A 22,835-nucleotide genomic window follows, 5' to 3' on the forward strand; every position below is an offset into this window, starting at 1 on the left:
CAATCCTTAAAGTAAGACATCATTTTAATCGGTATAGTGTACAGATTCAGAAAAGCTGAGAATTTTTTATATATCGCATACAAGGTTTTGCTTAAGGGTGCTATAAACAGTTTCGTACTAAAAATTAGGGGTATTTCCCCAGTGAGATTTACATACTGATGGAATTCCCTGCTATTCATATACCACTAAATGAAAAAGTTGATTGTTTTTTATGTTCAATGTGAAAAACATATATTGAAGTTCAATTAAAATGCCACTTTTGTCAAGATTTAAAAAAAAAAAATGTTTTTGTGACTTCCTACTTTATGGGAGGCAACTCCATAAACAGCTGATTTTCACCTGTTGCAAAAAGCACTTTGATTTGTCAGGTAAGATAGCTCCTTTCGGAGCAGGCGAACGTAGGCTGAAACTACATTTTCTTAAATCAGCCGGATAAGCTCTTCGAAATGCATATTATAAGAAATCTCAAATATATGCACAGGTTACTGATCCGTGTGTCCAAAGGTGGTCTGTTTTTAAGGTTTTTTAGGGGGAAAATGCCTAATTTCCAGCTGATAACTTGTACCAATTTGCATGTTTAAACAGGAGATGTTGGATTTTTTTTTTATTTATTCAGAAAGTTCATAGAATTATCTTTCCATTGATGTATAGATATCTATATAACTATGAATATCTGACTTCTGTATGATGGGTCCACTATTACATGCCCTGTTACAGAATGACGTCGCGTAAAAAAACTGTTGATTGCACCCTAGATACCCCAAAGATAATTGTGGCCAAGTTTGGATAAATTTGGTCCAGTAGTTTCAGAGGAGAATATTTTTGTAAAAGATTACTAAGATTTTATGAAAAATGGTTAAAAATTGACTATAAAGGGCAATAACTCCTAGAAGGGTCAACTGACCATTTCGGTCATGTTGACTTATTTGTAAATTTTACTCTGCTGAACATTATTGCTGTTTACAGTTTATCTCTATCTATAATAGTATTCAAGATAATAACCAAAAACAGCAAAATTTCCTTAAAAGGATAAATTCAGGGGCAGCAAACCAACAACGGGTTGTCCGTTTCATCTGAAAATTTCAGGGCAGATAGATCTTGACCTGATAAACAATGTTACCCCCATGTCAGATTTGCCCTAAATGCTTTGGTTTTTAAGTTATAAGCCAAAATCTGCATTTTACCCCTATGTTCTTTTTTTAGCCATGGCGGCCATCTTGGTTGGTTGGCCGGGTCACTGGACACATTTTTAAAACTAGATACCCAATGATGATTGTGGCCAAGTTTGGTTTAATTTGACCCAGTAGTTTCAGAGGAGAAGATTTTGTAAAAGTAAACGACGACGGACGACGACGACGACGACGGACGACGACGACGACGACGGACGACGATGACGACGACGACGACGACGGACGACGACGACGACGACGACCGACGACGGACGACGACGACGACGACGGACGACGTCGGACACCGTACGCAAAGTGATGAGAAAAGCTCACTTGGCCCTTCGGGACGACGACGACGACGGACGACGACGACGACGGACGACGTCGGACACCGTACGCAAAGTGATGAGAAAAGATCACTTGGCCCTTCTGGACGACGACGACGACGGACGACGACGACGGACGACGACGACGGACGACGACTGACGACGGACGACGACGACGACGACGAAGGACGACGTCGGACACCGTACGCAAAGTGATGAGAAAAGCCCGAAGGGCCAAGTGAGATAAAAAGGGAATGCATTCTAAATTGCCTATTATGTAACGTAAATGTACACAAATATGATCACTGTATTTAACATGTTTAAAACAAACGGTTATTATCAATGCAGTAGAATTAATTGATACACAATGGACAGTTTTAAAATCAAGTTATAAGAGCGCCCATGGTGGAATATTTTCACCATTATGCACATATCTGCATTTTTCTGTCCTTTAAAACATCAAATTACATTGTCAATATAGAGATGACAGTTTTATGGTCTTCAAAGGCTAATTGAGCAAGAAGAAGATTTCTTTAACATAGCGTATGACATTGACCTTTTACTCAAGTCTACATGATGAGGTAGTAGTTAGGAGACTTATGAAAAGGGATCCATGCTGCAAAAAAGTTAGCATTAAGCAAAAAATCCTAAAACACTGTTAAAGTTCTGAATTATGGGCAACAAACATATGTTAGAAAAGAAGTGGTGTAAATTCTTGAGATTTATTCCGGATGTCGATAAAGGGAACCGCCATAATAATTGAATTGTCCAGCGACTGATGTGAATATATAAATATTTGGTAACCTATGCTTGGCAATGAGAGAACTTTTCAATGAATATGGCGTTGAATATAAATTAAATATTGAGTCTGAGCTAAATGACCTCAAAATGACCAGTTTCAAATTAATGGTAATTTTTTGTATACTAAACAACGAAAACCAGACACGATAATAAGCAAACAAAAAAAACAGGCTCCTGATTTCGGACAGGTATATTAAGTATAAATGTATAAGCAGCAAATTGAATGTAGCTTGATCCAAGCCCATTTCTAATGTGGAACAGAGTTTAACGACACGCACAAAACAAATGATTAGCAATTAAGTAGTTTTTTGTCTTATTGGTAGGAATAAACATTCCACATTCTATAAAACAAAATAATCGTACTTTAATCCCGCTGCAAATGTTTGCATCTGTCCTTAGTCAGGAATCTGATGTACAGTAGTTGTCGTCTGTTTGTGTAGTTCATACGTGTTTCTCGTTTCTCGTTTTTACATAGATTAGTGCTTAGTTTTCCCGTTTGAATTGTTTTATAATAGTAATGTATCGCTTGCTGTTCGGTGTGAGCCAAGGCTGTGTTGAATGCCGTACATTGACCTATAATTGTTTACTTTTTCAAATTGTTACTTGGAAGAAGAGTTGTCTCATTGAGACTCATACCACATCTTCCTATATCTATTTAATATGTTTTTTTAACAGAAAATTAAATAAAATGACCGAGGGACTTGGGTGAAATGTAACCTTTACCAATAAGAACCCTAGAAGTGTCATCTATTGGTAGTAGTTTGACCTTTCACGTTGGTAAAAATTAATATCGAAATAAAAACATTATTTATCTCCTCACTTTATAGTTAACACCACTCTTAACATACCCAAATTGTCCTGTTTTACAATAAAAAGAAAATATTATCCTCAACACAAATGATAATTAAAACACTGAGATAAAATTTACAATTCAGTTGAAATAAGAATTAGCATTAAAAAAAAAAAGGTTCTAAGGTTCACGTATTGACTTTAAAAAAAAAAAGCAACTTTTACATTTTAGCTTAAATTGTATTACAGGTATGAATTTTAGTGATATTTGGCCTATAACATTAAACCTGTCATGAACTATAATAATGATTGTTAATCATGTTTCAGGTTTTCTAGTCATGAATCGTATTTATTTTATATGAGAAAACTATGATTCAACTATCGCAGAAATATTGCATTCAGAAATTTTTCAAATTAAAATTACATCGCTCTTGTTTAACCTGCTTGTCTACTGTCCGATTTTAGAAATCGAAACTTTACCCATATTAGGTGGCAAATACTACATTTCAACTGCAAAAAAGCCGAGTATATTAAATTATCTATAAAACCAACCTGAATGGTATACGAATCCTATGAACAAAAGAGAAAATATCACCAATCGACAAAAAAACTCCATTGTGTTCCTTCCTTCTAGATTAAGGTATGGGTAATCGATTTAAACAATAATAAATCAGAGAGATATGATTGTTTAAATACAGATATCGCCTGTTTACCTTTTATTGCACTTGCAAGTTTATTACATGTATATATTGAATTTTCGAGTGGTTAAATATTTTAATAAAAGTTTGATAAGATAAAAGTGTCTCTTCCTACGTATGTTTATTCTTTATGAGACATTGTGACGAACTTGTGATTGTACCAAGATGTACATGTACATATATACATTTGTACATGTATAGATATATATATATAAAATGACTGAATAAATAGTCAACGATCAATCTTACAGGGCGATAGGTTATGTAATATGATTCTGTACACTACAAATATTAGATATTTCGGATAACAGATATCCTTCTTCAATAATAGTACGATGTCAAATGAATCATGTAAATATATTCAAACTGAGAAACTTTTTCTAAATTGAATATATTTACATGATTTGTATAAATTTCAAGATTTAGAAAAAGTTTCTCAGTTTGAATCAAAGTAATAGCAAAGTATATATCGGTACGAGTCGTCAACGATAAACCTGTCGCGATATACCAAAGTCTACATAATCCCGAGTCTTCAACACAAAAACCTGTCGTGATATGTCAAACTCACTTTCGATATTGAGTCTTCAACAATAAATTTTTCGCGATAAATCAAACAATTTATCGTTCCGAATCTTCAACTATAAACTTGTTGCAATGTGTCTAAGTCTATATCGTCCCGAGTCTTCAACAATAAACCTGTACCTTTATACTATATCGTATCGAGTCTTCAATATTAAACCTATCCGGTAATAAACCTGATACGATACATCAAACTGTATATATATATTTATCCTGATTAAGAGTAATTTCTTGCAATTTGATTGGCTGATATTGTCCTAATAAATTTCAGTACAATTTTTTTTATCACGTCAATTGGAATTATCTCCCTTATTCATTACGTCAATTGAAATTATCTCCCTTATACCACTGACCAAATAAAAAATATATAATTTGAGTTGCTTTAAATAGTCCTAATATTTTTTATTTTTCACAGTTTTAGATTAGATATCTAAAATATAATTGGTTGATATTGTCCTATTATTGAATTTGAATATGATAATATGTAATATAACAAAATCAGGATAAATTCGTTACACAGTGTTCAATTGTCCTAATACTGAATTTATCGGGTCAATAAAATTCATATCGGGTTTGGCTTCGCCTCACCCGATATGAATTTTATTGACCCGATAAATTCTTGTATCAGGACAATTGCACACGGTGTAACTAATAATGTCGTCCCGAGTCTTCCGCAAATCCCTGTCAAGATTATATCAAACTCTTTATCCTGATTTAGAGTAATTTCTCGCAATTTGATTGGCTGATATTGTCCTAATAAATTTCAGTAATTTTGTTTATTACGTCAATTGGAATTATCTCCCTTATAACGTTGACCTAATAAAAAAAATGTTGTAATAGTTGCTTTACAGTCCTAATATTTTCTTTTTCATTTTTCACAGTTTTAGATAAGGTAAACATGTAAATATCTAATTATTTTAGGTTGATATTGTCCTAATAACTGAATTTGAATATATAAATTTGTAATATAACAAAATCAGAATAAATTCGTTACACAGATTGCAATTGTCATAATACGAGAATTTATCGGGTCCATGAAATTCATATCGGGTTTGCCTTCGCCTTTGGCTTAGCCTCACCCGATATGAATTTTATCGACCGATAAATTCTCGTATTAGGACAATTGCACATGCACTGTGTAACTAAAAGTATCGCCCCGAATATTCAACAATGAACATGAAGCGACATGTCAAACTGTATGTCGTCCAGAGTTTTCAACAATAAACACATCGCAACAAGTCAAACTATATATCGTCCCGAGTCTTCAACTGTAAACCCGCCATGACTATCGTCCATAGTCTTTAACAATAAGCATGTCGCTATATATCAAACTATATATATCGTCCCGAGTCTTCAACAATAAACCTGTCGCGATATATCAAACTATATATATCGTCCCAAGTCTTCAACAATAAACCTGTCGCGATATATAAAACTATACATATCGTCCTAAGTCTTCAACAATAAACCTGTCGCGATATATCAAACTATATATATCGTCTCGAGTCTTCAACATTACTGTAAACCCGTCATGACATATCAAACTATATATCGTCCCAAGTCTACAACTGTTAACCCGTCACGACATATCAAATTTTATATCGTCCCATTTCTTCAACAATAAACTTGTCGCGATATATCAAAGTATACATCGTCCCGAGTATTCATCAATAAACACGTCACGGCAAGTCAAATTATATATCGTCCCAAGTCTTCAACTGTAAACCAACTTTTTCGCGATATATCAAACTATATATCGTCCCGAGTCTTCAACTATAAACACGTCACGACAAGTCACATTTTATATCGTCCCGAGTCTTCAGTTGTAAACCTGTCGCGATATAGCACACTATATATCGTCATGAGTCTTCACCTGTAAACCTTTTCGCGAAATATCAAACTATATATCGCCACGAGTCTACAACTTTAAACACGTCACAACAAGTCACATTATATATCGTCCCGAGTCTTCAACTGTAAACCTGTCGCGACATATCAAACTATCTACCGTCCCGAGTCTTCAACAAAAAATCCGTCGCGACAAGTCTAACTATATATCGTCCCTAATCTTCAACAAAAATGTTATGACATATCAACTTATATATCGTCCCTAATCTTCAACAAAAAATTCCGTCGCGATATATCAAACTATATATCGTCCCGAGTTTTCAACTAAAAAAACGTCACGACATATCCAACTATATATCGTCCCGAGTCTTCAACAAAAAACACGTCGCGACATATCCAATTATATATCGTCCCGAGTCTTCAACAAAAAACACGTCGCGACATATCCAATTATATATCGTCCCGAGTCTTCAACAAAAAACACGTCGCGACATATCCAATTATATATCGTCCCGAGTCTTCAATAATAAACCCGTCACGACATATCAAGCTATATATCGTCCCGAGTCTTCAACTGTAAACATGTCGCGATAATAAGGTTTATATCGTCCCGATTCTTCAACAATGAACCTGTCACGTCATATCAAAGTATATATCGTCCCGAGTCTTCAACAATGAACCTGTCACGTCATATCAAAGTATATATCGTCCCGAGTCTTCAACTGTAAACCTGTCGCGATAAATAAGGTTTATATCTTCCCGATTCTTCAACAATGAACCTGTCACGTCGTATCAAAGTATATATCGTCCCGAGTCTTCAACGATAAACCTATAGTGATATATCAAACTCTTTATCGTGCATTGTCGTCAACAGTTTACCAGCTGCGATATATAAAATCTATACTATCCTAAATCTTTAACAATAATCATGTCGAGTCTTTTTTTGACATGTCGCGACATATCAAAGTTAACATCGTTGCGAGTATTTCAACAATAAACCTTTGGCGACATATCAAACTCGTTATCGTACCAAGTCTTCCATAATAAACTTGTCGCGACTTGTCAAACTCTCTATCATCCCTAGACTTCTACAATTAACCAACCGCGACATATCAAAAATTGGTATTGTCCGAGTCTTCACCAATAAGCCAGTCGTGACATATCAAACTCTGTATAGTCTCGAATCTTCATCTATAAACCTGTCGCGAAATATCAAAGTTTGTATCGTCCCGAGTCTTCAACAGTGAACCTGGCACAATAATGGAGTTCTATATTGTCTCGAGTCTGCAATGATATGCAGAGTTCTATTTTGTCCCGAGTCTATTTCGACATATATAGATTCTACCACTACAACTAGTGTTATATAATATTTATCTATTCGAGACAGTTAAATTTTCAAATTAAAAACGCGAGGCTCGCCGAGCATTTTAAATATTTGAAATTTAACTGACACGATATTTAGTGGTAGAATATGTTTCTCAAATGATTTTTACACGATTGCAGACAATTGTAATCATTCTTTTCGAACGACCCGCAAAAGATGTGTTCTTTGTTCGTGATTTCACCTGTCATCGTCGCCATTTTCATGACGCCACAATAGAAATTTCAGAGGTAAGCAAGAAATTTGACGTCATAATCGAATTTTGACCAATGAAGAACTGAGATCAAACGAACCACACGTTGATTAAATGAAAATAATCAACAGGTCAGGAAAAGGATAAACCGAGTAAGAATTAGAATAACCGAGTTCTATATTGTCCCAAGTCTGTTGCGATATATACAGAGTTCTGTACTGTCTCGTGGTTTTTTGCGATATACAGAGTTCTATATTCTCCCGAGTCTATTGCGATATACAGAGTGTAATATTTTTTCCAGTCTTGTGCGATATACCAGAGTTCTATAGTGGCTCGATTCTGTAATGATATACAGCATTCTATTTTATCCCGAGTCTGTGGCGATATACAGAATGCTATATTGTCTTAAGGATGTACTTAGGTGAGTTTTTAGAATTTGTGTCAAATGTTCGGACTCCTTGGTGTTTCTTCATACAATACAATGTAAAATATTTTGCCCCATAACACCCATTTATTTTTTCATATAAGACTAAATAGCTCATTAAAAATCATTTACCAAAATTGTAGAAGATTTTTGATTTTCTTTCTTTTGTTTTGAGACCCAAATAATACCAATGCAAATATAAGGTAAAGGTCCGAGTCAGCCTTTTCCCGCCATATTTCAAATCTCAAATATCTCGAAAAGGAGGTCCATGACCTATCAATATTTTTAGCTTATCTTTATCCTTAATTGATGTTCTACCAGCTTATAGTATCAATTTTAATTTCTTAATTTCTTAATTTTTACCTAACCTCACCTAAGTACATCCTTAAGTCTTTTGCGATAAACATAGTTCTCTATTGTCCCCAGTGGACTGTGTTAGATCGAATGAATTGACCAGAAACTATAAAAAAAATATGTCAGTGAAACCAAATAACTAAAACATTAAGCGATTACTTAAGACAACTATTTACGAAGCACATGACTTGGGAAGGACACGTGAAACTAGGGCCGATTTTTTCCCTTTTTGGTGATGTCTACTCGTGACTACTAGCATTACCCTGTGGGAAATTTAAAGAAACATTAAGTCGAGTTTATTCTCGACTATTTACTTAAATATTTACTTGCATTCTAACTTGAATTTGACTCCATGATAATAAAAGAAACCTTTAAAATAATCAATTAAACAGTTTTGAATAAATGCCTTAACTATGCTTTTTTGATAATATCTTTATTGCAAAATTACACCCATAAGGGTCAAGCAATACAAACAAACAATTATACATTTTAAATACAATGCAATACAATCAAATACAATACAATATAATAGAACATATTTTAAGAGTTCAAATTATAAATTGATGTATAAAACACAATCATGAGCTTGTCTGACATGGGTCTGACCCCCTCAGTTCTAAAGACTGCTTAATGAAGACTCCAATATGACAAACAAGTTCAGGGATGGGGTTTAGAATGTGTTTTAGTTAATTAAATGTAATGGAAACATTGTCTCTTGTTTTCATGGTACGCATATGTAATATTTTCCACACGTGTTATAGCCTATCGTTTATTTTCTGACTGCAATTGGACCAACATTAATGTTATAAAGGCAAAAGCCTCAAAACAACTTAGTTTCTTAGAAATATATTCTAAACTGAACCGTAATAATTTGGAGAGAATGTAACCGTAACGTAGTTACACACTTTAATCCGTGCTATTGAGATCATGCTGTCCTTTCTATATATATTGATTATCGCGTTTGAATTAATTCACAAGTCGAATGTCTATTATTGAAAACGGTATGGTTATTGCTTATTGTTGAAGGACCCTACGGTGGTTCATTGTTCTTTCCGTTAGTGTCATTCTGTCTCGAAATTTTGGCAATTGTTCCCTTATGTTAGATACATGCACATTCATAGATAGTGTCCGGACTGCCTGAGAAATGTTCATGATGTCACCCCTTGTATTTAAATCTAAAAACTTTTATCTACCTAACATGCACTTATTCCAATCATCTTACCCATTTATCATGCCCTGGAATAATTTATATATATCTATCTTCTAGAAAATATGAGTATTTGGACCGTACGCGTACGGTCCGGACTGTATACGTTTACTCGTAAGATCCGACCATACGCGTACGGTCGGACCGAATAAGTATACACGTATGGTCCAGTACGAGCTGACCATACATGTTATTGGATCATATGGGTTAAATTTAAATAAACATTTATCACATTAAATCTTTATTTTTAGTTTTACAAATTGTTATTATTATAATTAAAAATGATAAAATGAACAAACGAACAATCAAAATTAAATATTTGTTTAATTGTATATCTGAATCCTATTTTCAATTTCAGTGATCATAATTCAATTAATGTATTACATATCGACATGCTAAATACAAGAGATTAACAGATTTAAAATTAGCGTGAATTTAAAAAAAAAAAAATAATAAAGTTTTTATATCAATTACTATTGAACTTTTTTTAATAATAATTTGAGATTTAAGTTATGTTGATCTGGTATGCATTTGTATCTAATAAACTTGACCAACTTCTTTAAAATTAGTCAGACCGTATGAGTATTTTAAAAAAAGTAGGCATACGGTATTTCCTTTTTGGGTAAATGCAAAGTATAACACACAAGTATAAATGCCGTGAGAATCCAATCCAATATGATTTTATAATTAACATAGGATATTCAATTTTACTGCTAGTAATTGTGTGTTTTTGGAGGAATATTGCTGCATTATATATTAAAGCCGAGTATGATTTTATTCAAGCAGTGACATACAATAGCTTATAGTTATGATACTGAAGTTTTCTTACTTTTTGATCGTCTTATAGATGTGTATTTTTGTAATGTGTGCATCATTTCGTTTTGTTGAAAGCAGGACATTTATATTAAGTGGAGGAAGGAACACGCGAATGCAGTTCATGCCGTCCCTAGCATATTACGCTTGTGGCGACGTCAAATTATGATAACGGACAAACTTGCAAGACATTTTCATAAATCCGTATTTTTTATAGATAACCCTGTAATCTGAATGCTATTTGGTGTACCAAATTCAACTTTAAAAGTACTTTTTATTGGTATAGTTATCAAAGCCGAAAATTAATCTTCACGAAATCAAATCTCTGTTTTTTGGGCCGTAAAAGTTTTGTGAAGGCATGAAAGTTTAACTCGGACATTTCCGCAAGACATTGCAAATCTATTGTTTTGAATTGAATATGTAGCTCAATTTATATATATCGTCCCGAGTCTTCAACAATAAACCTGTCGCGATATATCAAACTATATATATCGTCCCAAGTCTTCAACAATAAACCTGTCGCGATATATCAAACTATACATATCGTCCTAAGTCTTCAACAATAAACCTGTCGCGATATATCAAACTATATATATCGTCTCGAGTCTTCAACATTACTGTAAACCCGTCATGACATATCAAACTATATATCGTCCCAAGTCTACAACTGTTAACCCGTCACGACATATCAAATTTTATATCGTCCCATTTCTTCAACAATAAACTTGTCGCGATATATCAAAGTATACATCGTCCCGAGTCTTCATCAATAAACACGTCACGGCAAGTCAAATTATATATCGTCCCAAGTCTTCAACTGTAAACCAACTTTTTCGCGATTTATCAAACTATATATCGTCCCGAGTCTTCAACTATAAACACGTCACGACAAGTCACATTATATATCGTCCCGAGTCTTCAGTTGTAAACCTGTCGCGATATAGCACACTATATATCGTCCCGAGTCTTCACCTGTAAACCTTTTCGCGAAATATCAAACTATATATCGCCACGAGTCTACAACTTTAAACACGTCACAACAAGTCACATTATATATCGTCCCGAGTCTTCAACTGTAAACCTGTCGCGACATATCAAACTATCTACCGTCCCGAGTCTTCAACAAAAAATCCGTCGCGACAAGTCTAACTATATATCGTCCCTAATCTTCAACAAAAAATCCGTCATGACATATCAACTTATATATCGTCCCTAATCTTCAACAAAAAATTCCGTCGCGATATATCAAACTATATATCGTCCCGAGTCTTCAACAAAAAACACGTCACGACATATCCAACTATATATCGTCCCGAGTCTTCAAGATGAAGAACTGGATCTTCCATCACTGTATTGGATACCTAAACTACATAAGTGTCCTTACAAACAACGGTATATTGCTGGGTCTTCCAAGTGCTCCACGAAACCTCTTTCTAAATTATTAACATCTATTTTATCAGCAATCAAAGACGGGCTTCAAAGTTATTGTGAAACTGCCTATTCTAGAGGTGGCGTGAATCAGATGTGGATACTTAAAAATTCCAAAGATCTTTTAGAGTACATACAATCTAACTCTCTTTCATCTTGTAACAGTATTAAAACATTTGACTTTTCTACTCTTTACACAAGTATTCCACATTCCAAACTAAAAGACAAATTGAAAGAGTTGGTATTACCTTGCTTCATAAAAAAGAATGGCCAACGTAGATACAAGTACATGTATCTTGTCTTAGGGAGGGATAAATCATACTTTGTAAAGAATCACTCTGATTCAAACAAAAAATTCTCTGAAACCGATATTATCAAGATGCTTGATTTCTTGATTGACAACATATTTGTAACGTTCGGAGGACGTCTTTTTCAACAGACTGTCGGCATCCCAATGGGAACAAACTGTGTCCCTCTACTTGCCGACTTGTTTCTTTATTATTATGAGGCTGACTTCATGCGGGAACTTCTTAGGAAGAAAGATAAGAAGTTAGCAATATCCTTTAACTCTACTTTCCGCTATATAGATGACGTTCTTTCACTAAACAATTCAAAATTTGGTGACTATGTGGAACGCATCTATCGCATTAAATTGGAGATAAAGGATACTACAGATACAGTTAAGTCGGCTTCATATCTTGACTTACATCTAGAAATTGACAATGAGGGTCGGTTGAAAACAAAACTTTACGACAAAAGAGATGATTTCAGCTTTCCAATTGTGAACTTTCCATTTCTAAGTAGCAACATTCCAGCAGCACCTGCATACGGGGTATATATCTCCCAATTGATACGATATCCCCGTGCTTGCATTTTCTATCATGATTTTCTTGATAGAGGGTTACTGCTCACAAGGAAGCTATTAAACCAAGAATTCCAAATGGTGAAGTTGAAATCATCCCTTCGTAAATTTTACGGACGCCATTACGAGTTGGTTGACCGTTATTGAATAACCGTTTCACAAATGATATCGGATATGTTCCTTACGTCGTAACTACAATCCCCTTCCCTTTCATGAATGTGACCTACCGAATTGGACTATTTACCGGATTTGTAATCACATAAGCAACACGACGGGTGCCACATGTGGAGAAGGATCTGCTTACCCTTCCGGAGCACCTGAGATCACCCTTAGTTTTTGGTGGGGTTCGTGTTGTTTATTCTTTAGTTTTCTATGTTGTGTCATGTGAACTATTAATTGTTTTTCTGTTTGTCTTTTTCATTTTTAGCCATGGCGTTGTCAGTTGATTTTCGATTGATGAGTTTGACTGTCCCTTTGGTATCTTTCGTCCCTCTTGTCCTTTGCATTAGCATTTTTTTGTAAAGTTGCTAAATATTCCAAAACAATTGTCCTCCCACATTATGCTGACTTCCGATATCTTCAATTTCAGTGATCATAATTCAATTAAGTTATGTTGATCTGTTGTATGCATTTGTATCTAATAAACTTCTTAATATAAGTCAGACCGTACGCGTACGGTTCGACCGTATAAGTATTTTTAAAAAGTACGCATACGGTACAGACAGTACGCGTACGGTCTAAATACTCATACGGTCTGGAACATCTATACGAAATCTTAGTTCAATTTAAGCTTTTTGAAGTCTTTGTAATAGAGGTAGCAGAATCATCATATTTATATATAAATGCCTTTCCAAAGTCAGGAGCCTGTAATTCAGTTGTTTTTTTGTCCAGTGTTTGTTATATATGAATATGGCCTTCAGTTATTTCGTTCAAATTGTTTTACTTTTGTCGATTCGAAGCTTTTTATACATGTAGCTAATTATGCGGTATTTTTTTCCTTCATTGCTACAATTAATTGCCGTATGGTGACTTATAGTTGTAAATTCTATGACATTTTTAATTCTATAACATTTTGTTGTCTGGTGGATAGTTGTCTCATTGACTATTATATACTACAAATATTCCCGCCGCAAAGGGAAGGCGACATTAAGTGAAACCCATGTGAGTTCGTTTTTACGTTCAAAGTTAGTTTAGTTTTCTAACTTTAGTTTGTCGAAACCAAATGTTATGAAACTCATATAAAATGCTTGTTACCACAAAACACAGATCATCATATTTTTAAAAATGTTTAATCTAATTAAAATATTGATCTCTGATTACGTTATACTACATATGAGTATAACGTATTCAGAGATCAATTTTTTAATTAGATTGAAAAATGTTTATTTTTCCACCTTTAAAAAGCTTTTGACTAAACTTAAAAATGATAATAAAAGCATTGTTCCATGAAATAAATGAAAATATTAACAACAGTCTGTCTGAATTAAAATACATTTGACAATTTTTCCTGTTTCCGGAAAAATCGTGATACACATCTTAGATTTTGACTCAAAGTAGTAATTTCTGGTTTTGAAATTTTGTCAGTTTCCTCACGCAATCTTCTTTGATATCTTTAATGAGAATACATTTGACAAACTTCCCGGTTTCCAATTATCATATAATTTATCATAAAATCCCATGTTTTACTTTTTAAAATATATAATTCCCGTCTTCTTTTCATCGAATGTGACTTACCGAATTACACTAATCACCGGTCTTGTACATATATGAGCATAACGACGGGCACCGTATATGTGAAGCAGAATCTCAGTCTGACTTTTCGGAGAACACAGACCTACAACTTTTTGTTTGTGTTCGTGTTGCTCAGTCTTAAAGTGTCTGTCATTGCAAAGACGCCCCACTTTTGGTTTTCATCGAATGTGACCTACCGAATTACACTAAGGGAGCTACCATTTTATTTTTATGGGGGGGGCTAGGATGAAATATGAAAAAAATAGGCAGGACAGGAGTTTTGAGTAAAAAAAAGGCAGGATGAGACACTTTGCAAAAAAAAAAGGCAGGATGAGACACTTTGCAAAAAAAAAGGCAGGATGAGACACTTTGCAAAAAAAAAAGGCAGGATAAACTAAAAAGAAAAAGGCAGGACCGAATAGAGTGAAAAATAAAAAGGCAGGACAGAGATTACAACTAAAAAAAAATGCAGGACAAAATTTTTCATCCTAGCCCCCCCCCCCCCCCCTAAAAATTAAATGGTAGCTCCCTAATCACCGGTTTTGTACATATATGAGCATAACGACGGGCACCGTATGTGAAGCAGAATCTCAGTCTGACTTTTCGGAGAACACAGACCTACAACTTTTTGTTTGTGTTCGTGTTGCTCAGTCTAAAAGTGTCTGTCATTGCAAAGACGTCACACTTTTGCAATCGTTTTACTAAACGATATGAAGAAAACCAGGTGACAACACTTTTATTCCCCAGTCACCCTTAGGGGTCTATATAATTGACATTTGTGTTTGAGACTTCAAAGAAAGCATTTGTTTGGCATATATATTTAACAACCATTTTCTCTTAAATATTTTTTTTAAATGAAGGGGATACCACATAAATTAGGTACTAGTACATGATTACAGATAGACCCACTCAAATTTTTGTTTTCATAATCCACAAGTATTGTTTCTTTCGGGGAGATATGCATGAAAATCTTTAAAATAATAAGTTATTTGCGTTAAAAACATTGAGATTCCATTTGGGAAAAAAAGAAAACAGTGTTACTAGATTTGTCTTAAAATCACTACAGCAGCACATAACACGTTCAGCCATATTTGTATCTGCAATATCGATCCTCCATCAATCTGAGGTCCATTACAAAAGTCTGTATCGCAGATTGTTACACACACCAATCTCTTACTAGATCCCCTTTCATATATACACGTGGTGTGATTGAGACTAGAGTCAAGGTCATTAAACCTCGGATCTTGAATCGAGTAGCTCCCTCCGGTAGTGTGACAGTCCCGTAAATATGCGTGTGTTTGTCCTGTAATAATATAATAATGAAAATAACCGTACATACATTCAACGTAGATGAAGAAAAAAATTCTAGTACATGGGAGGCAGATGATATCGTCAAATCTGGAGAAGGAGAAGGAGAATCGAACTCGTTTAAAAATACAAGACATGCATTTGAGTAAGATGTTCATACTTGTTCAGTGACTCGAAACATGTAGAGACATGACATGTCTTCATTAATTGTGTAGAATGTTTTGATAGATTTAAATACTTTCTGACCTCTAACAAGTCTTATCGAATTCAATTATATTGTATAGCGAGACTTCATTAAAACATATTAGGAGCTGAGTGGTTTTTATACGCCCGTCAAAATTTTGACGAGACGTATTATGGTGTACAAATGTCCGGAGTCCGTCTGTCCGTCTGTCTGTCTGTATGTCTCTCCGTCTGTCCGTCGTCCACATGCCGCATCATAACTTAAGCACTGCTTATCCAAATTTCACGAAACTTAAGATAGTTGTTTCTTATGATGGACAAACGATCTGTATAATTTTTGGTGAAAATAGGATTTAAACTGTTTGAGTTACATAACTTTATAACTAAAACAGGAGTGTGCATTTTTCTCATGTCGCACTGTATCTCAGAAACAATTTCTGATTATTGCTTTAAACTTCACACACTTCTTAATTGTATTAATCCAAAGATCTGTATACTTTTTGGTGATGATTCAAAATTTATTTTAGAGTTATTGAGTTTTTTGTAAAAAAAAAGGGGGTGGGTTTTCACATGTCGCGCCATATCTCATAAACGATTTGGGTTTATTGCATAAAACTTTACACACTTCTTAGTTATATTAATCTAAAGATCTGTATACTTTTTGGTGATGGTTCAAAATTTTATTTTGGAGCTATTGATTTTTTTGTTAAAAAAGAAGGGGGTTTCACATGTTGCATCGTATCTTAAAAACCATTAATGACTATTGTTTAAAACTTTACGCACTTCTGAGTTATATTAATCTAAAGATCTGTATTCTTTTTGGTCATGATTCAAAATTTTATTTTAGAGTTATTGAGTTTTTTGTTAGAAAAAAAAATTCACATGTCGCGCCGTATCTCAGAAACTATCTATGATTATTGCATAAAACTTCTCACAGAAGACGAAGGGCGTATCATGCGCTCATGGCGCAGCTATTTATTTTGAGAGGCAATATGCAACAAACTTCCGTATCTATCATTGTCAATCTCCTGTAGAATAGAAGCCATGCTTTCCAAATTGGCGAGGTTTATTAGTTCATTGATTAATTTAGTGGTTGTTGCGTTGGTAGCTGAACTGTTCTGTATTATGCGTTCGTAAATTTACGTAATACGGTCACGGTAAAGGGTAAGATTTGTCCGTAAGAAAAACTGATTTTGTGCACGTACCAAGTCAGTTTTTTTGTTGCTGTTTGTCTTTGTTTTGTAGGTCTGTCTTAAGAGTTTGTGAATTCTGTATTACTGTACAGTATTTTTTGGTATTTGTAAATTTCCTCAATTTTTTAATGCATCATCGTGCATACCCATTTCGGACACATAAATGTATTAAAACTCCACCTATGTATCTTCTTTTGGTTTTTGCTAGATTTATTTGTACGTGGGTTTGATTTTTTTGTCAGTGGTGTTGTATGTCTGATGTACGTTTATACAGTTAGGTCGCTGCTTCCCAATTATAATAACACGAACCTTTTTTTTTTGTCTGTCTGGGCTGCTCATCCAATTTTGTTTAAATAACGGTTAACAACTGTCATACGAGTGGGTGGTGTAGCTTATTAGGGGAAAAACAGGTTTAGCCCACCATTTTCTTTTGAAAATGCTTATACTAAATTAGAAACATGACAGTTGTTTTCAATTCGTTGTTTTTTTGGTCAGATTTTGTCAACTTTTATGCAATCCCTTATCAAATTACCCGGCCTTTGAGTTTGAGTTGGTTTTTTTGTTATACACTTTTTCGACAGTCTATCGTGATATATCTCACCCTGTTCTTCAATTCGTTCTATAATACATATGTCACTGGTGGTTGAACAATCTTTTAAATATTTATATGGTGCTTTATTCTCATCCTTGTCCGGCTTCGACTCTTTGAAAGAGTCATTTCGTCTGATGTACTCGGCTTCCATGCCGGCTGTGTCTGTCACGCATGGTCCTTCGATCGAGCTATCACCGCATTGGTAACACCATAACGCATCTGGATATACAAGAATTATTTAAATTTTACATTTAACATCAACACACTTGCTTTGTTTTGGTATAAACAAGGCTGTTTATATTCCTGTTTGAATTGTTTAATAATTTTTAGTACTAATTCGCTAGCGGACCCCATAAAAAGTACGAGAAACTATAGTAGATACAAGTATATAGAGACTAGTAGCGCCAAAAAGTTAAAAACGAAAATAGCCGAAATATTAAAAAAAATAAGGTCTTAATCGAAATTTCAGTGGTGTATTTCTGTATGATTAATTCTAGATTTATCTTTGCAGCAACACAAATTGCAGTAGAACAGTTTCTATCAGAAACGGATCCTGGTTTAAAGGACACAATTTAGGTTTGAAAAAAATATTATTTATTACATATTTCTGGATTTACAAATAAGACCAAGAATTTGTAACCAAACAACTGTACATTGCCGTTAAATCTGTATAGAAATTTTAGATATAGACAGTGAAAAAAGGAGGTGATAGCTTAATTGTTGAAATAGATGAAGGTAACTTTGGAAAAGAAAATACCACAAAGGGCATCGAGTAGAAGGTCAGTGGGTTTTTGGAGGTAATACCTAGGTCACACATTCACAGATTTGACGCCGGATTAGCTACGGATACGATCCGGCATCATTCGTAGCAATCTGTATTAGTCCGTAGATATCTGAGGGGGGATAGGACCTTCATCGGGACTCCGGGATCGGGTGTTTTTAAGCTCGGGATTTCGGGATTGACCCTTTCGGGATCCGGGAATCGTTTTTTTCGGATTTCGGGACATCGGGATTTACTTTATTTAAATTCGGGACCTCGGGAAGTCCGGGATTTCGGGATCAGGACCCCTCCTATCCCCCCTCATATCTGCATTGTTGCCGTAGTCATACGTAGTAGTACTTGACGTATATCCTTGGCAATTTTTGAACATGCGCAAAATTTGACCACGGATCAAACGACCGTAGTAACTCATTACTAAACCGTATAAGATCGTACCGATCCGTTTTAGTCCCTATCAAAACCGTATTAATCCGGCGTACTTATTCGTAGACCAGAATGATTTCTACGGTTAGTTTCGGAGAACTATGTACTAGTACGGTTACACCACGTATTGGTTAGGATACAATACGATGTGTTACGAATGTGTCACGGAACAGCACGATTTTATCACGTTGCAATACGGAAAGCTATGTATCAGCCAGGGTTCTGAAAGTCTATTACCAAAAGAATAAAATACCAACAATCAATTCTAATGTATAAAATTGTAAATGGGCTAACACCTGATTACTTAGCAATACTAAATATTGATGATGTGCAACGCCACAACTTACGATCTGTCTCTAATAATGATCTTTTTGTTCCAAGACCAAATACAAATTTTTATAAAAAATCTTTTCATTATTCTGCAACCAAAGTATGGAATAATTTACCACTCGAAATAAAGAAATGTCCTAATGTGGAATTATTCAAGAAACATAGTTATAATCATTTTCTTGAAAATTATATGCAAGTCAACTAATTTGTTTTCCTCTAACAAAACTATATCAAATATTGTCATTTATTACCCTTTGTATATTTCAATGATTGAATTGTGTATATACTAGTAATATATATTGTAAATTAATGTATGAATGTATGAATGTTAACTGTATGCATGTATTTTGTTTGAGGGCCTCAATGAAAATTAGACTATTTCTAATTCAGTTACCCTCTTTAAATAAAGAATTTATTATTATTATTATTATTATTATTATTATTATTACGGTTTACTACGTTACAACACGACACAATACGCAATATTGTAAATTCTTTTATTTTCGCTGGTACCAATTTTCGTGGATTGCGGAAACCTTGCGTTTTAGTGGATATTTGATTTCGTGGTTCTTCCAAAGTGTGGATACAACTTTATAGAAATTTGTATTTCGTTGAACATTTTAATTCGTGGTTCACCTGTACCCACAAAGTCCACGAAACTCACGATTATTGGTATCCAACGAATAATAATAAATCGATAGTATTGCGTCTGTAACGACGACAAACTGACATAAGGCTTCTGTATAAATACTGCATACTTATAGGGCCCTACTTATTCTGTGTCTTGACGTTGAGGTATACATTATGATTATCCAACATGAATTATCAACAGCTTCTGCTTGTAATTAATTGGTTGGAATTGGATATTAATATGGCACAAAATGACGAGATACTTGATGACAGAGACTTAAGAACTTTGAAAGAATAGTTCTAAATATGTTTCAAGAACTGCTACATGTCGTTTGTTCGAGGATTACAAATAACACCACATAGAACAGTAAGACAGATAAATAATTTATTTAACAACAACGAACAATAATCTACGATTAACTGCTATATAGAAATGATGAGTAACAAGTAAATTATATAATGAGACGGTTCGTACTATTCCGTTTCAGACGTTCTCATTCGTACTAACCCTTACTTTTACCTGAGCAAACCGTTGTTTATCCGCAGAACATACGTCACGACACGTTTAGTTGCGTACTTAACCGTGTCATTTCCGTTTTAAACCGTGTCTTACCGTTAGAACCCGTATCACTCATGTCACCGAAATGAACCCGACCTTCATTATCTGTGGTAGTAACGTCAAACCCCATATTCATACCGTTGTGCATCCGTATCGGATCCGTATCAGACTACGGAAACAGTATTTTCGGGATCATCCGTGGGATTTAATCCGTAGTGGATCCGTCGAGGTGATCCGTGAGTGTGTGACCTAGGCATATCGAAAGACACAGCAAAATTATTTGTTTTTCCACAGTGGAAAATCGTACAAAATAACATTACTAAAATTAATTAAAGATAGTATAAAACCTGGAACAACGATAATAAGTGAAGGTTGGAAGGCAAATGATTGTCTTGGTTCCTGAGGGAATTGAATATCTAAAAGTCAATCATCCCTGTTAATGTTGTAGACCCCAGAAACAGGAGCGCACACAAGCACAATTGAAAGTACCTGGCGTGCAATGAAAAAATCACTACCAAAATACGGCGCTGTAAAATTATTATACAATACTTATTTCAGTCAATATTGTGTAACAAAAATATAGGATCGCCTCTTACGACAATTGCATAGCATTTATAAACCTCATTAAAAAAGTGTATACTCCAGAAAAGATAAAAAAAAAAAACACAAAAAAAAACTTGGATTACAACAGAAACCATCAGTGAACCGTTTTCTACAGAATTGACTAAGTCACGAATAAAACAGCTTCAAGAGAAACATTGTAACATTAAATTATATATAAATCTCCATAGTTTGAATTACTAACATAAACATCCAAACCCCAATATTTTAGAAACAACAGCATTACAAATAACTTGTACAAATATACAAACCTGAATACAATATGAGTCCAAAACAAAACGCACAAATAATCCAACTTCTGATTAAGCACATCATACATGTACTAATACTTTTTAGACAGGTATACTATGTGAGCGTTATCTAGACACACAATTATACATTCAAGATAATAGTGTTTGAATTACGATATCGATTTGCACCTTTTTTGAACTTATCATTTTTTAACAATGATTTATAATCTTGTGAAGTACTCTGTACCTATTCACTTAAACTACAAACAGGAACAACATTATTCATTATCAGTTAAACAAATTTCCCTTTTCTACGAAATCATTTATTTTAAGAAAGATTATATGTCAATCATTGCATGTCTATTTTAAAGATTAATTTAATGAAACATTACATTTCGTAATCATCTATCCAACTACATTTAGTATTGCAACCAGAGTACATTTTTCTGATTTTTGTTCGTTAGAATGCTACAAAAAACGGTTCAATCACAAGCATATAGTGCAAAGGATGTCAAAACGAAAAAATTGACTATTTATATGAAGAGCTGCCATTACAAAATGGCGTTTATCTTGAACCTTCTGATTCTTTGCCATTTACGACATAACAAAAGAAGAAGTGGCCTTGACCTTTTCACATCCATTTTCTTTCATATCACTTATCATTTTTCACTACAGTATATAAATAATATAATATTTTTTTCTGTCTTTGAATCAAGCACTGAAACTGTGTTTTTAATTTTGCATCAAAAAGGTTGTGTATTTTTGGAAAACTAGTATCTAGACATATGTTATGGATAATAGAAACTTGTGTATTTGCAAAGTCCATTTATAGCTTAATGATTATAGCTTAGTGTTTGTACTGCTTTTTCCTCTTATTTTAGAATTTCGTATTGATGCACGATTTTCGATAGTTTCTGCTAAGTTTATTCATGATAACTGTTCTTGATATGAGGCGGTATATTTCGATTGATTTCTTGTATACAACTGCTGAACAAAATTAATATGAAGTCATTCGTATCAGTAGTATCAAATAATAACTAGCAATCAGCTAACATGACGAATGAATCCGCCAAGTGCTCACACGTTACAATGCACTCCTACCTAGCCACTAAGGGAATATAAAGACATTCTGATGTACACCTTTTGACGAACGTTTTTGTTGGAGGAAAGGAAAATAGAGTGGCGGTATAATTTGTTTTCAAGCTTAACCAATGATCACATAATCACCAACGTTTTATAATCCTGCACACATACATCAAACAAAAAACAAACCCCATAAAATTATGAAGTACGACGAATAAGGTGTAAGGAATGTTGCTAGTGCAGACACAAGCAAACAGGAAGCTATCATCAAGTCGTTGAAATGTTTAAAGATGCCCACC

At 34.2% G+C, this 22,835-nt stretch overlaps 1 protein-coding gene and 1 long non-coding RNA gene across 3 annotated transcripts in view; both read right to left on the reverse strand.

The window, feature by feature from the left end:
* Positions 1-3,791, reverse strand: part of LOC143057053 (uncharacterized) — a 70,216-nt gene extending 66,425 nt beyond the window's left edge. For both annotated transcript variants that reach the window (XM_076230283.1, XM_076230282.1), the window contains exon 1: positions 3,638-3,791. In XM_076230283.1, the coding sequence (XP_076086398.1) occupies positions 3,638-3,701 (64 nt within the window). In that variant the 5' untranslated portion in view covers positions 3,702-3,791. The remainder of the gene's footprint in view (positions 1-3,637) is intronic.
* An 11,642-nt stretch (positions 3,792-15,433) lies between these two features.
* On the reverse strand, positions 15,434-21,703 carry LOC143056262 (uncharacterized). Its single transcript, XR_012972272.1, has 3 exons — positions 21,475-21,703; positions 17,889-18,098; positions 15,434-15,906 (listed from the first exon to the last, which is right to left on the reverse strand). It is a non-coding gene; the product is annotated as an uncharacterized LOC143056262 (long non-coding RNA).
* Between the last annotated feature and the right edge of the window lie 1,132 nt (positions 21,704-22,835).

This window comes from Mytilus galloprovincialis, chromosome 13 (genome assembly GCF_965363235.1).
Source record: "Mytilus galloprovincialis chromosome 13, xbMytGall1.hap1.1, whole genome shotgun sequence".
Taxonomy (NCBI): Eukaryota; Metazoa; Mollusca; class Bivalvia; order Mytilida; family Mytilidae; genus Mytilus; species Mytilus galloprovincialis.